General features: G+C 43.9%; 1 protein-coding gene across 1 annotated transcript in view; it reads left to right on the top strand.

Moving 5' to 3' along the window:
- Positions 1–14445, top strand: part of LOC115179613 (aryl hydrocarbon receptor) — a 60643-nt gene extending 46198 nt beyond the window's left edge. The window contains exons 9-13 of the mRNA XM_029741245.1: positions 3855–3964; positions 7324–7465; positions 9594–10097; positions 10344–11580; positions 14278–14445. Coding sequence (XP_029597105.1) covers positions 3855–3964; positions 7324–7465; positions 9594–10097; positions 10344–11580; positions 14278–14445 — 2161 coding nt within the window. The remainder of the gene's footprint in view (positions 1–3854; positions 3965–7323; positions 7466–9593; positions 10098–10343; positions 11581–14277) is intronic.
- The last annotated feature ends 1998 nt before the right edge of the window (positions 14446–16443 follow it).

The following is a 16443-nucleotide window of genomic DNA, read 5'->3' as shown; positions in this document are numbered from 1 at the left end:
AGGGCAGGGTTTGCCAAACTTGGTCCTGCCCCCCCCGGATGCAAGTTTTGTTTTTTGCCCTAGCACTACACAGCTGATTAAAATAATCAAAGCTTGATTATTTGAATCATCTGTGTAGTGCTTAGGCAAAAACCAAGGGAGGGATGGCGTGCATCTCACGAATGAGTGCAACAACCTCTTCCTTGAGAGTGAGAGCTGATCTCTCCTACGTTCTAGCAAGACGTACGCAGTAGTACACACTACCCCACTCACTGCCACTTGCCTCTCCACGAACCCAAGGTTATTTTAAGAACCACCTAATAAATGTAAATAAGGTTGTGTGTGTCGGGAGGGGACTGTCAAAACTATAAATGAAAGAATGGTCTAAATATGACCTAATGAATTTGCAATATGTACGATATGTTAGCTAGGTGGCTAACGTTTTCTAGGCTAGGGGTTAGGGTTAAGGTTAGGAGTGAGGTTAAAGGGTTTTAAGGTTATGGGAAGGGTTAGCTAACATGCTAAGTAGTTGCAAAGTAGCTAAAAAGTAGTAAGTAGTTGCAAAGTTGGTAGTTAGCTAAAATGCTAAAGTTGTCCATGATGAGCTTCAAACTACTTTTGAGTTGCTAGACATCCTTGTTATACGCCCATCCTTCCACCCGACCAACCACCCTCGAGACTTTTCCTATTTCTGAAGTAAATCTCTATTTGTGATGGCATGTTATAGAAGGATCCAGACACTTTTTTGTGATTTGGTATGTTTTTGAGAACATGCCATTTACATGAAAAACAGAGATTTAGGAAAAGTCTCCTTTAAGTAACCTTCTGTCTGATGTAACCATACCAAACGTAAAATAACACTTATTTCAGTGTGCCGGATTTACATTTACTATGTTACGTATAGTCTATGAGACTGACTGGCACACAGCAATGATTATTTTGTTGTTTTAACCTGGTGCAGCGTGTGGAGCCCCCTGACTACGTTTTACTTGTGGATGGCGATTTAAGATTTTCTGTGAACACACAGAAAGTAATTTGACACTGTGTGCACGCATTTGGATTATAAGTGTCAAGACGGCAGGAGAGGCAGTTTATGCCGGAGCTGGAATTTATTCGACAAGTGTTTGAAACAGCGATGCTGTCAGTCTGTTAACCTCTATGGGACCCCTTCCCGTTCTCATCCCGGTAACGGGATTGCTTAACAAGATAGCATGGCGTGAAATTCAAAACAGCAAAAATCGAATCATTTCAATTTCTCAAACAATCAACTATTTTACACCATTTGAAAGATAAACATCTCCTTAATCCAACCACATTGTCCGATTTCAAAGAGGCTTTACGGCGAAAGCATAAAGTTAGATTATGTTAGGACAGTACATAGACAAAAAATTACACACAGCCATTTTCAATGCAAGGACAGGCGTCACCAAAAGCAGAAAACCAGCTGACAATCTTCATCAGATGACACTCCTAGGACATTATGTTAGACAATACATGCATTTTTTGTTCTATCAAGTTCATATTTATATCCAAAAACAGCATTTTACATTGGCGCGTGACGTTCAGAAAATGTATTTCCCCCAAAACTGCCGGTGAATCAGCACTACAATTTACAAAAATACTCGTCATAAACGTTGATAAAATATTAAACTGTTATTCAAAGAATTATAGATTAACGTCTCCTGAATGCAACCACATTGACAGATTTCAAAATAACTTTACTGGGAAAGCACACTTTGCAATAATCTGAGTACTGTGCTCAGAAAAATACACTACGCAATACATATAGCCGCCATTTTGGAGTCATCTAAATGCATAAATAGCATTAGAAATATTCACTTACCTTTAATAATCTTCATCAGAAGGCACTTCCAGGCATCCCAGGTCCACAACAAATGTTGTTTTGTTTGATAAAGTTCATAATTTATGTCCAAATAACTCCATGTTGTTTGCATGTTCAGTAAGCTACTCAAAATGTAGGACGCGCGAGGAAAATGTCACGACGAAAAGTCAAAAAAATATATATTTACGTTTCTTCAAACATGTCAAACGTTGTATAGCGTTGTATAGCACGTTGTATATGACATCCTCCCCTGGGTTACCAACTTTCCAGCCTTCTCATTCGGTCTCTGTTCATCATAGACGCCTCAAACAACTTTCTAAAGACTGTTGACATCTAGTGGAAGCCTTAGGAAGTGCAAAATGAATCCTTAGTCACTGTGTGTTCGATTGGCAATGACTTGAATAACCTATGGGCACCAGATTTTTCATTTACTGGTTGTATTTTTCTCAGGTTTTTCTGTTATACTCACAGACACCATTCGAACAGTTTTAGAAACTTCAGAGTGTTTTCTATCCAAATCTACTAATAATATGCATATTCTAGTTTTTGGGCCAGAGTAGTAACCTGTTTAAATTGGGTATGTTTTTCATCCGGCCATGAAAATACTGCCCCCTAGCCCCAACAGGTTTTAAGCATGCACAACTGAGATTCTGTTTACGTGTGTGTTTGGGGTTCAACCATTTACTATATGCGGTTCAACATAACTAATTTACTGTTTCTTAACAAATCAATTTATTTTCTTGGCTATGGTTTGTGTTGTGGTCTTGGTTGTTCTTAGTCGAGGAAATGTAGTGTAGCTAATTGCAGTGTTTACCTTGTCTGAAATCTGGCTAACGTTACCTCGTTACCGTAGCTTGGTCTGTACAATGCAAATGAATGTGATTAGAGTGGTATTTTTCACAACGTTTGGTGGTTTTAAACTTAACGTAACTAACTTTAACTATCTAGTTATGATATATCGTGGTGCAAGAACTGACCATACACGTTAGTCATACGTTGGCTAAGGTTACTTCGCTAGATTCATTTAATTGGCTGCCAAGGACGCTCGCTAGTTTATTTGTACTCCAATTAACTGTTACACGCAAGTGTTTAGGTCAGCAGTTTACACATGATGACTTTAGCCTTATGTGAAAAACCCTACTTGGCACAATATAGCTAGCTAGCTTTCATCACTTGTTGGTTGGCTAACTTACCTTGCCAATGTTAGCTCTCATCTGACTGGTATAATGTTACGTTAGCTAGCTAGCTACCTATATAAACAAAACCACATTCATTGGCTAGCTAGCTGTATTTGCCTGTTCGTTAGCTAGTTAGCTTTCAGCGGACTGGTGTTAGCTAGCTACTGGACTTTGTACAAGTAACTTAAGCTACCTAGCTAATCAAAATATCCGTTTGCATTCATTGATGAACCTTAGCTTGAATAGCAGCATATAGCTAGCTATATATACATTAGCCTGGGTTTGCTCATATACACTTCATATGACTGGCAGCATAGTGCAAGCAGCTGTGTTGCCGAGCAACCAACCCAGTGTTGTGAGTTTCGGATAAAAAAGATGTTAGCGTTGTCAGCTATAAAAATGTAGATCGTTGTTTCTTAACAGACGGAAATGTGCAAGTGAGAGAGAGACATTATACACTATACAAACTGATGCACCTACAAATTTAGTCAATCCGGCGTTTTTTAAGCCCAATAGTCACTTAATGGAGTCTTTAGTCTTGTTTTAATCCAACGTCTTGAATTTGAGCTAGGTTGGCGTAATAAATTATTTTAAAACTCAATTGCTAACTGCCCTGTTAAAAAAATCTGTTATGTGGTTCTCGGTAATGGACGAACGGCTCACGACGAGAGGCGGGGAGTGTGTTGTGCACCTACAAGTTGATTTCTAATTTTCTTAGAGATTTGTGTCATATTGGCTTACATATGATGATAGGGAGATTTGAATTTAACACTGAGCTTCAACCAGTTGTCTATTATAGGCATTATTGTCTCGTCTATAATAATGGTGTTTTTGTGAATCTTATTGCATTGCAGGGGGAAGATCGTGCTGGGCTACACTGAGGCTGAGCTCCGGGTCCGAGGCTCTGGATACCAGTTTATCCATGCAGCTGATATGCTCTACTGTGCTGAGAACCACGTCCGCAGTAAGGCTTTTACTATGATGTCTCTACCTTTTTAAAAATAATGGAATATTCCAAATAACATTGGTTTAGAACAGTACCTTGACAATTAAACTTGATGTACACTACATGGCTAAAAGTATGTGGACACCTGCTCGTCGAACATCTCATTCCAATATCCTGGGCATTCATATGGAGTTGGTTCCCCCTTTGCTACTATAACAGCCTCCACTGTTCTGGGAGGCTTTCCAACAGATGTTGGAACATTGCTGCAGGGACTTGCTTCCGTTCAGCCCCATATATACAAAAAATATATGGGGGATTGGAAATCATGCAGACAATTAAATTGATGGAATCTACAATCTATCTGTAATATTAAAGCTGATCTACCCCCCCAAAAAAATTTTTTATAAAAAAAAATATATATGGAAAGAGCCTTCCCCAAACGTTGAAGCACGGACTCGTCTAGAATGTCATTGTATGGATTTCCTTAAGCTGGAACTAAGGGGCCTAGCCTGAACCATGTAAAACAGCCCCAGACCATTATTTATCCTCCACCAAACTGTACAGGTGACATGATGCATTAGGTCAGGTAGCGTTCTCCTGGCATCCGCCAAAACCCAGATTCGTCCGTCGGACTCCCAGATGGTGAAGCGTGATTCACCACTCCAGAGAACGTAATTCCACTGCTCCAGAGTCCAATGGCAGTGAGCTTTACAACACTCCAGCCGACGCTTGGCATGGTGATCTTAGGCTTGTGTGCGGCTGCTCGGCCATGGAAACCCATTTCATGAAGCTCCCGACAAACAGTTCTTGTGCTGACGTTGCTTCCAGAGGCAGTTTGGAACTCGGTAGTGAGTGTTGCAACCGAGGACAGACGATTTTTACGCGCTTCAGCACTCACCAGTCCCATCTGTGAGCTTGTGTGGCCTACCACTTTGCGGCTGAGCCGTTGTTGCTCCTAGATGTTTCCACTTCACAATAACAGCATTTACAGTTGACCGGGGCAGCTCAAGCAGGGCAGAAATGTGACGAACTTAGAAAGATGGCATCCTGTGACGGTGCCACTTTGAAAGTCACTGAGCTCTTCAGTACGGGCCATTCTACAGACATTGTTTGTCTATGGAGATTGCATGGCTGTGTGTTCGATTTTATACACCTGTCAGCAACGGGTGTGGCTGAAATAGCCAAATCCATTCATTTGAATGGGTGTCCACATACACTACATAAGTATATTAGTACTACATAGAGCTATCTAATTATATTTCTGTGTAGTAAGCTAAACATGAGGGGAAGAGACCGAGACCTATTACAGTAGCATATAAACACAACGACCCTGTTCTAACCATTCATCACTACTCTCCATACTGCTCTTTACAGCTCAGTGGTTGATGGCAAATATAACTCCATCTCTCTAAGTTCACAATGTCACTTCCCCTTCCATCTCTCTGAGTTTTTAGTACGTAACAAATCGAGCTCTCTGAGTTGAAATACTGGAGGGGACAATTTGCCTAATGATAGAGTTAAAATAAACGAGTGAGCGCAAAGACAAGCATGATGTTATTAATATCAACAGCAAATAATCCAGCATTCGTTGTTGGACAGATAGTTATTTCAGTATATTCTGCCTTTTCAAACTTTTGACTCACAACCTTTCATTGCTTTTAGAAAGTAGTCCAGGGTAGTAGGTTGGTGACTCTAAAAGATGAGCGGTCAGATAGCTAGCAACACTGACTAAAAGCTGCCTTGTGGGGAATCGTAGGTGGCTTGTTTTATCTTATTGTTGATACCATGTCTTGTTTTGAGGTGTTTTGACTGATTTCATGTCGATTCTAATATGGCAAAAAAATCGCTAGCTGGCAAACCAACAACTCAATCGATGTATTTGAGAGACAAGCGCTCATTGTGCAAATTAATTTATGTTTTCAATTAACATTTGGAAACAAAATCTAGTTTACATGTTGTCAGCAATTTAAGCCGACCCCGTCTTTTCTGCCAGAAAGTTACGCATGCAACGTTTTTGCTGCTAAACAACCAACCCGTCTGTGTCTCTGTGTGGCACATGGTTGGTTAGAGTGGAGAATATGTTGACTCACAATCCATATTATGAAGGAGATTGTGCAAAGCCCAGAGTGGAGCAGAGTACCGCAGAGTGGTGAACTGGGGCCACATATCCATATCAGGAATGGAATAAAGATCCAAAGTCCACCAGTGGCCACTGAAACTGACACACTAATAAGAGTTTCAGTAGCACTGCAGGGGAAACACATTGGGTGAAAATCTGCACTGTCTGCAGATCTCTTTACTGCAAGCCTCTGTAGAACAATGGGTCTACAGTGCCTCGCACCTGTGTCCGTTCACCACAATGAACCTACTCTGGAAAGCTGCACAGCTGAGACGTGCTCTGCTCCACAACACACTCAGCAAAGCCAACAATAGGCAAATTGGGAGAAGGATCAAGGAGTGTGTGTGTGTGTGTGTGTGTACATATCAAATTTTATTTGTCACATGCGCCGAATACAAGTGTAGACCTTACCATGAAATGCTTACTTACAAGCCCTTAACCAACAGTGCAGTTCAAAAATAAGAAAATATTCACCAAGTAAACTAAAATTTAAAGTAACACAATAACAAGGCTATATACAGGGGGCACCGGTACCGAGTCAGTGTGCAGTGGTACAGGCTAGTTGAGGTAATCTGTACATGTAGGTGGGGGCAAAGTGACTATGCATAGGTAACAAACAAACAGCAAGTAGCAGCAGTGTACAAGGTCAATGTAAATTGTCCGGTGGCGATTTTATGAATTGTTCAGCAGTCTTATGGCTTGGGGGTAGAAGCTGTTGAGGAGCTTTTTGGTCCTAGACTTAGCGCTCCGGTACCGCTTGCCGTGCGGTAGCAGAGAGAACAGTCTATAACTTGGCTGACTGGAGTCTCTGACAATGTGGCTTTCCTCTGACACCGCCGATTATATAGGTCCTGGATGTCAGGAAGCTCGGCCCCAGTGATGTATTGGGCCGTTCGCACTACCCTCTAGCGCCTTACGGTCAGATGCCGAGCAGTTGCCATACCAGGCGGTGATACAATCGGTCAGGATGCTCTCAATGGTGCAGCTGTAGAACCTTTTGTGGTAATGTTGTGGTAGGCCTGAGTGAGGTGTGACGGTCACACTGAGGTGCGACGGTGCCTGCGTGCATAAGTGCGTGTACACTCGCGTGTGTGCAAATAGCGTATTTCTGCAGACTTGCTTTTGTAAGCGTCATGAGTGTGTAGGGGTTGGTTCCATGCATGGGTGCACGTATGTACTGTTGCCTGTGTTCAGTTATGACCATACAATCATAGGTTCTGAAACATCCCCCCTGACTCAGTGTCTTATGTGACTCCAGTGATCAAGACGGGAGAGAGCGGGCTGACGGTGTTCAGACTGCTCACTAAGGACAACCGCTGGAGGTGGGTCCAAGCCAACGCCAGACTGGTCTACAAGAACGGCAAGCCTGACTACATTATCGCTACCCAGAGGCCCCTGGTGTAAGTGTAGCTCTAGCCTCTTCACCCCTCCATAACCCAATGATGTTTTGAATACATTTTTAACCCTAAACACTTTTCTGAGTGTTAAATGTAACACTAGAGTTGATTTTAGCACTGGGGATTTTGCTTTGTCTGTTTGTATGAAGGATTTCAATGAGGTGAATGTAATATGTAATTCTATACAGTCAGAGCTCTTTGGTCCATAGTATTAGGGACTTTTGTCTGTATAGTCGTCCATAGTAGTCCCTAGTGTTAGGGACTTTAGTCCGTATAGTCGTTCATAGTGTTAGGGACTTTAGTCCATATAGTAGTCCCTAGTGTTCTGGTAATCTCTTTCTCATCCTGCTCTTGTTCCCAGTGAGCCAGAGGGATATCATCACGTTATCTCACTGTACACCAGGAGTTCCCAAACCTTTTTGGCCCTCGACCCCATATTGATATCTGAAAATTCTCACTACCCCAACCATGTGAAAAAAAAAGTCATTTACTTTTTTTAATGTGGGGCTTTGACAGTCAAATCATTTAAATAATGTATCTTATCTCACCACCACTAATGAAATGGGTGTGTTTGATGCATGTCATGTCGGAGCGTCTCCAAGCCGGGTGGGGGGGTCAACAGTGAGAACCGCATCTCCTGTCACGTCCAACCTGGATCGATATTTGGTTTTAATGCAAATGAGAGCACTGAATCAGCATACCATGAGTTTTAATGCTCTGAGGGAGACTGCCTTGTATTCCCTTGGAGTCAAGAACCAAAACTTCTCCATGGTGACCGGTGAACGCATTGTCTGCAGCATTCAGTCACATGGCAGCTCGATCAGCTGTTCAATTTCACTTACCAGCACGTCAACTGACCCAGGATCACAGTCAAACGGATTTCGCTGATTCGTTCACCCATCCGTAGAATTTGTTTGTATTTCCCTGCATGCCTGCCTTCAGTTCGTACAGTTCCCCAAATATGTCTGTTACATAGGCAAGGAGACACGTTTTCTTTTCATTGCACAAAGTCAACAAAGTCTGTAATTTAATTTAAACCCATTGCGAATGACAACAGTTCCTCTCTCAATTCGAAAAATATTTTCAACAATACCTATCGATAACCACCCAGCCTCGGTGTGAAATAGAACATTGTCATGCTCTGATCCCATACAGGTGAACTCAGTACAGTTTACAATCGAATTTACCTACTGCGTATCTCAAAGTTCCACGCTCAGCTCTCGGTGTATCCATTCTAGCTCAGTGGGTGTATCATACAATGTTGTCCATATGGCAGAGGGAGACACGTTCATAACTAAAGTGCAGAGGCCCGGCACGCCGCCCAGTGATAGATGGAGCCCCATCTGTGCAAAAGCCCACCATTCGATCCCATGGAATCTGTTTTTCAGCACAGTGAACATCCCCTGTGCCACATCATGCTTGGGAATCGTGAGACAACAATATGTCCTCATGAATAGCATCCCCCGACATGCAGCGAACTAAAGGTAATGCATGGGCGTCTCGGCCCTCACCGCTAACATCCATTTGGAGAGCATAAGGTGGGGAGTTTGAGTTGTTCAGTCAGCGTTTCCCCTTGATTGCTAGCTATACCATCAATTCTTAGTTTCAGTGTTGTCTGACACAGGATTTGATGTGAGTTTCTGTGCCTATGCCTCCCCACACATTGTTTTCTCCATATCAATTGCGGCCGGTAATGTCAGTCTCTGCAATAGTGTGTGGTTTCATAGCGTAGCCGGGTTTAGCCATTCACCATGGAAATTAGTCAAGTGCAACGGTCAAGAGCGGCCTTTTCCCACGATCTAAGGGCGCGCTCTGGTTGAATTTTAACTTTTAGATCTGAATCATTTTCATTTTGACTTTTAAAGTTAACCACATTACAATGATTTTGAGGGACAAAATATATTTTTTATATATATTTTTTTACCAGGATTTTGGAAATTCTCCCGCGACCCCATTTTCATATCAGGCGACCCGACATGGGTCAGTACTCCTAGTTTGGGAACCGCTGCGGCACACTGTTAAAATGAAGCTGCCACCAACTTTAAAGACACGAAACCTTGACTTTGCTGGAGTTTTATCCTAAACAGTAAGAGAGTGTTCTGATTGGTTCTCTCCATCCTCTCGTTCCCAGGGAGGAGGAGGGAGGAGAGCACCTGAGGAAGCGTTCCATGCACCTCCCCTTCACCTTCGCCACGGGCGAGGCCCTTCTCTACCAGAGTAGCTACCCCATCCACGGCCTCACCGACTCACTCCAGACTAAAGGCAAGACCAAATCCAAGAAGGGCAAGCTGGACAAGAACTCGTCAAAGGATAACGGTGGACTGGACCCCAGCTCCCTGCTCGGGGCGCTGATGAGGCAGGATGAGTCCGTGTACGTGTGCCAACCAGCCGTCGAGCCCAAGATGTCATTCCACAGTAGTCTGTTTAGTGAGCGAGGTGAGGGGGAAGGGCATAGCAGTGGATGCTATAGTGGTGGCCCTCTGGGTGGGGGTCTGGGAGAGAGCTGGAGCTCTGTGCCCAACGGGGTCACCACCGCCTCCACTGGCCCCAACGGTGAGCCTCCGTCCAGCTTTGACCCGCTGCTCGCCACCCTGGACTCACTATCTCTGGAGGGGGACGAAACATGCTCTAACAGGTGATTGTAAATTTGTGTATATAATATTATATATGTTATAAGTATTTTCCAATTGAATTGAGTGTAAAGTACCATTGGACTGCCCGATGTACAGCCAGTCTTTCCCAAGCTTTCCATTCTTTTGCCCTTCTGATAATGAGTTTTTAATTCAGATGGTTTTTCTATGTATGCATTGTTGTACTCCCATGGCTGAGACAACTCTATGTATTTCGAATTTGTGAAATAAAATAAATGTCTTCCTATCAGCGAGCTGTTCTCTGCTCTGGAGAACCTGGGTCTGAACGCAGAGGATCTGGAGCTACTGCTGCTGGATGAGAGGATGATCAGAGTGGAGATGGATCCGGACTACATCCCCTCGCTCAACGACCTGCTCACCAACAATGAGATCCTCTCCTACATCCACGACTCGCTGGAGAACAAGACAGAGGAGGGCCAGGGTGTGGACAGTCACGTGTCCATACCACAAACCTCAACCACAACCCAGCCCCCAGACCCTATCCTTAATTCTGTCCTTATCCTTAACCCTCATACCCAAGCCACCCCCACTATGCATATCTCTACCCTCCACCCCCAGGCTACTAACCCTCCTGCCCCCCAACCCATGTTACCCCCTCACAGACTACCAAAACAGCCACCCATAGTGCAGCTCTCCCAGCAGATGCAGCAGCACCTCAACTTAGTAAAGCCCGTTCTGGCAAAATACCCCTGGCCCCCAACCCAAACAGACGTCCCCACGCCAAGCCAGCCAGACACACTGCAGCACACAACCTCACTAACCGTGGTCCATAATGGTCACTGGCTTCCCCAGCAGCAGCATATGCTTACGGGGCTGGATGACCACTGCCACAGCCTTCAACCCCTGGTTAACGGTAAGACATCCCAGCTGGGGCCTCACGGGGCCGGGCAGCTCAAACACCACCAGCACCAGAACAACATCCATCTTCAGAGCCAGTGGCAGCAGCAGAACCAGCACCTACAGGTCCAACTTCAGTCTCAGTGCCATTTCAAACAGCAGAAGGCTAGTGGCAGCAGCGGTGAAACTCTCAACGGGGTGCACCCTGATCCCGATTGGCAGAGTTCCGGCTACGACGAGCAGTTGGGACTGACAGTTAATGGAGCCTGCACCGTCTCCTACCCCAACGAGCACACGGACACCCTCTCACACACTACAGAAGGAGAGGTCACTCACACGGATTACGGTATGGCTGATTCCACTACCATGGTCATGAACGGGGGTACGGTAGAGGGTATAGGTCACTACCAGGGACAAGGAGGGGTGACTGCTAACCCCTCAGACCATCTGGAGCATCACAAACAACATTATCCACAGGTCCCATCCACCTATTTCCCTCAGCAGTACTCCACCACACAGAACTCCTTAGATTACATCCTGGGGCTATCGCAGCCTCAACACACCACGCCTACTCTGGACGCCTACGGCATTTTGAATAGCCCCGCTTCCCAAGATGCCACTCACTGCAAGGTAAGAGTCAAAGAATAAAGCAAGATGCTCGTCGATAGATAATCAACCTAATGTCATTTTCTTGTGTAATATTTGGGGTATTTTCTGTGACTGTATGTCTATTTGTCTTGTTGTTTTATGGGACTGTCTTGTTAATGGTCATTGACAACCCAGCATTTAGAAGCTCCGTTTCTATGTCATGAAAGCGATGGTTCTCTGTAATATAATATAGCATGGGAAGACCAGCCTCGGGCTTGTTTGAGCTGCTGCTTTATAGTTCAACGTAAGATATGTTGATGTGAACAGACATGCAACGTAAACAGACGTGCGGAGGGCAGGGGTCACGGCAGTGGAGAGTCTATTAACGGAGAGGAGAAGTAGGCCTCACGCGGAGTAGCTTTGATCCTTGGGGATTGCATTTCAATGAAGTCAACTTTTGAAATGATTCCGTCAACTTAAGCATCGACTGCAGTCGGAATAAGCTCTCCCACCAGGGTTCTTTCCTTGCGGGCAGCACAACATAACCGTGACCTAAATGCCTGGTCTGATCCTACCGCAATGTGATTGTGAAGAAAGCAGCTCTGGTCTGTAGGACCACCTTACAATCTGTTCAAAGCTGATAATGTAAGCATGACTTCAGATCAGGACACTATGGGAGGAAAATAGTGTAGGCGTTAGAGAGAACAGTAGGCTATTCCACTTCCATGGCTGCTGCTTCAGGGTGTCTCGTACAGTACTATACAGTTACAGTATGTGTTGTGTTCAGTAATGTAGGGCTCTAGCTCAGTCGAGTATTGAATGATGTTGCTTTTAAGAGTGTGTCGCGCGCTGTGCATGCACGGATGTGTGAGTGTCACACAAGTTTGTACCAGTCACTAACATGTTGATCTTAAGTCAAGACGTTCAGTTTAATTGCACAACAAACCTCCGTACGTTTGGCGACGAGGATGAGATTCGGACCAACGCGTGCCTTTTGTAACTGTATACAGTAGTCCTGTCATGTAGGGACACAAGGGGCCCAGTCAGTCACAACAAGGCCTCAGGGCAAGACAAATTGGACTATAGAGCTCCGCTCATTAGTACAGCACACAGTCCATTCTGCATGCTGGACACCATCTTTCTCTCCTTGTTTGTTGTTGTGCAGAATTAATGTTTCAAGATCCATGAAGGGTAACGAGCTCTGGAGTTGGTTTGTCTCTTTGGAGGGAGAGAGACGATGGTGAGGAACGGTAATGAATAGAACAAGGTTGAGTCCCACAATGAGAGCTATAGCTCCCAGGCAGCGAGCGCTAACAGGACCGGCGGCCATTCATGCCCCCGCCCCGCCCCACTCTGCTTTTCCTGTGTTTTCCTTCGGGGGTCAGCGACCATGCCCCAGAGGAACATAGAGCCAAGCTGGCCAGTCAAGCATGAGCTGTCCTGACCTACAATTTGCTCATCGTCGTTACCTAATACATACAGGGGCAGAAGAATGTGTGGAAATGTTGTGTATGCGCATGGGTGCGTGCCTACACGCGTGGTGTCACATCCCACCATAGGGGGTGCTGTTTCCCCAGGGGGTGTTGATGTGATTTGGGACGGAGTAGCATGAGAGAATTAGAGATTAGTTGAGTTTGGCCTACCTTAACCTGGCTGGGTTTGTCCTGCTGCAGGTGCTCAGTGTCCTGCTGGTCTGCCCCTATAGGGGGCCTATATAAGGTGGCCCCTATTAGGATTTCTACATGGATGATGCCTAGCTAATCCAGTCAGGGCCCACTAAACAGGATTACAATTAGGCCGATGGTAGGAGCTGTCACAACAGACACCCTGTCCCCACACACACAGAGGATTCCCTCATACAGGGAAGCCACAAAGTACATACTCACACTTGTGGAGTAAGAGAGGGGAGCTCAGTGTGTGTACCAGTGTCAGTACTCTGTTGGTTTGGCGGATATGCTACTTTTTGTAGTTAGCTTGTAGTAGTCGCACATATACTAGCTACAGTTAGCTACTCTATCTTGTGTCGTACAGGCTCTGTCTGTGGGGGAGGTTTAGCCAGTAGCCTGGTCCTATAGTAATCCTACTCTGGTGCAGTACATGGTTTAGTCCCTTCTCAATGTCATGTAATGTGTTCTCTGTCCTGATGACCGCGGGCCCCCAGTCCACCCAGCCTCTGCTGTCCACCGCCGTGTGTGTGTGTGCTCTGCTCCACTCCGCTCTCTGGCTGACCTGCCCTACAGTAGCCCTTTCCTGCAGTCAAATGACCTAGTGTCCTCATGGGTGAAATGTTATTCATATTTTTTATAATTTCATAATTAATCAACATTATTTCTAAAATCCCACAGAAAATCTGTTTCTATGTCAAACGTTTTTGTTATATTTCAGTCTTCTGTGATGTATATATAAAGTGTAATATTGGGATGTAAACTCAAAATGTAATACATTTCAGCTCTATATCTGACATGGTACAGGTGTCTTCTTTTATTAAAGCCCATAACCATGTGTGTGAGGTCTATACTTCTGTTTCAAAGTAGATTTGTTTAAGACTACCAAGAAACACTCTGTGACCCTGAGTTATCCCACTGCATTTAAAGGTTAACTGATTAGTGTCAATGCCCTCACCACGCTACAGAACAGAGCCTAGTGTAGTGATTATAGTTAGTTTGTTTTTGGGGAGGGAGAAGTGCGGGGTTGTGTCCTATACAGCGCCAATGATATTTCCTTGTTCTGCGTTTTTAGATGGAGAACGGCTGCATCCTCAACGACACCAACGTGGCTTACACAGAGAGCTGTCTACTGCCCAATGTGAACAGCCAGACAACCAGCGACAGTCTTCAGCCCGACGCCCTACAGACCCTACCCACCCTCCCAGACCCAGACCCACAGACTACTGGCTTCTACCTCTGAGAGAGAGAGGGGGGGGGGGGGGGGGGGGGGCTGAGGAGGGGGTGTCAGGCCAAAGAGAGACCATTGGACCATTTTGTCAGGACAAGAGAGTGGATTGGGGGAGGGGGGGGGCATAAAAAATAGAGAGAGAATAGGAGGAGAAGCAAAAGAAGAAGAATTCAACTGAACTGTGGTTGTTACGACTTTCTATGTAACGTTCTCTCCGTTTAATTTGTGTACGACGGACTCAGTACTCAGTGAAAGAGCTCAGGATAGTGTCTCTCTGCACTCTCTGACAGTAGTTTCCCCGCTGGCACACAGCTCAGGGGGAAACAAATGCATCTTCTCATGTTCCACATTTTTTTTTATGAAGGGTATCTTCAATGTGAATTTCATTGTTTTTCTTTATGGGTGTACAAAATACAGTTTCTGACAAGGATTATTAAGACTGTGAGAAGAGCCATTTTTTTTTTATCACTCATAGCTACAGTACTGCGCTTCAATACAGTGTAACTTGTTAAAGGAGGGAAAGTGAATGTGGGTATAGAGAAGGATTGTTATGGAGATGAATATTCCTTATGAAGAATGATAAGACATATTGATTGATTGAAGGAGCTGGACGTCTGGAATTATTGCGAGTTAAGTTACAAATGTTCTGTCCTGTGTGTTACGTTTTGTTGTGTCATCTGCCCACAGAGATGAGGAATTGATTCAGGCCTATCATTTTTGTTTTGGTGATCTGCGTGTTGGTATAAGAGTATTTAGGTTGTCGTCTTGCATGTTATTGAGACTGAATATGTGAAACGGATCCCATATTATGGTCAAATGGTATCTAAATATGAAGAGGGAGAGCAGATCGGAGGAAGGGATGACCGTTTTGGTGTTTGTTTATTTTCATGTTGCATTTTAGCCTGGAAGAAGTTTACATTACCAGTATAATGATGTTGTGTATTTATTTAAATAGATCTCAAATCAACCGAAGCATTTTCTTCTTTTCTTGACCGGCTACAGTGTGAAATCACTCAGTAAATTAAGTTCCGGAATACAGCAGTACACAGCTTAAATTCACTAAATTCAGGAAGTAAACAAACAAATTCCAGAATCATCATTCCTCGTTGAAAAGCTTTGAGGAAAAACTGAAATTTGGATTTAAGCTGATTTCCTGAATTGAAATGAAATTGAGCTAAACAAACTGTATTCAATGCCAAGAGGCAGAGGAACGGGAACGGCAGTTTCTGACGTGACGAGAAAGGTCATTTCGATGGGCCTCCTCTCTTACAGGGCCCCAAGTGATTCCATCATGGTCATCTATCACAGTGGTTCTCAAACCTCTCCTCGGGGACCCCCAGAAGACTCACAATTCTGTTGTAGCCCTGAGCTAGCTCACCTGATTCACTTAGTCAAGGGTTTGATGATTAGCTAACAAGTTGAATCAGCTGGGCTAGCTTCAGAAAAGATCAAAAGCGTGGAACAGGTTTGAGAACCACTGATGAATCGCACTGAAAACATTCCATGAGGATTGACTTGGTCATACTCATGAACATTGATACAAAAAAACAAATGAGAGGACAAGTCTTTTAAATAGTCTATATTGAAAAGGTGCAATGTTGAATGTGTTGTGTATATTGTAAAATAGTTGTAAAAATATCCTATTACAGTATTTCATTGTAAAAAATTCTGGAAAATCATTTTTAATTAATATTGGTAGTGTTAGAATATCTGCGTCCTAAATGCCACTCTATTCCCTACATAGTGCTATACTTTTAACCAGAGCCCTATATAGGGAATGGGTTGCCATTTGGGATGTAACTTATTGCATAAATGTCACAATCAAATGCATTTACAGACTTGCCTCTCTCTCTTTTATATTGTTTCTTTTTTTGTATATGTTTCTTATATGAAATAGATTTATTTCAATCAACCAGGAGATATATGTAAAAATAAAAAAGCAAGGTGACAATCAATAACAACAAAACTGCTTAATAAAAAAAACTGTTAATAGTTCAAAACTGTAAATAG

This window comes from Salmo trutta, chromosome 39 (genome assembly GCF_901001165.1).
Source record: "Salmo trutta chromosome 39, fSalTru1.1, whole genome shotgun sequence".
NCBI lineage: Eukaryota > Metazoa > Chordata > Actinopteri > Salmoniformes > Salmonidae > Salmo > Salmo trutta.
This window is presented reverse-complemented; position numbering and strand designations above follow the sequence as displayed.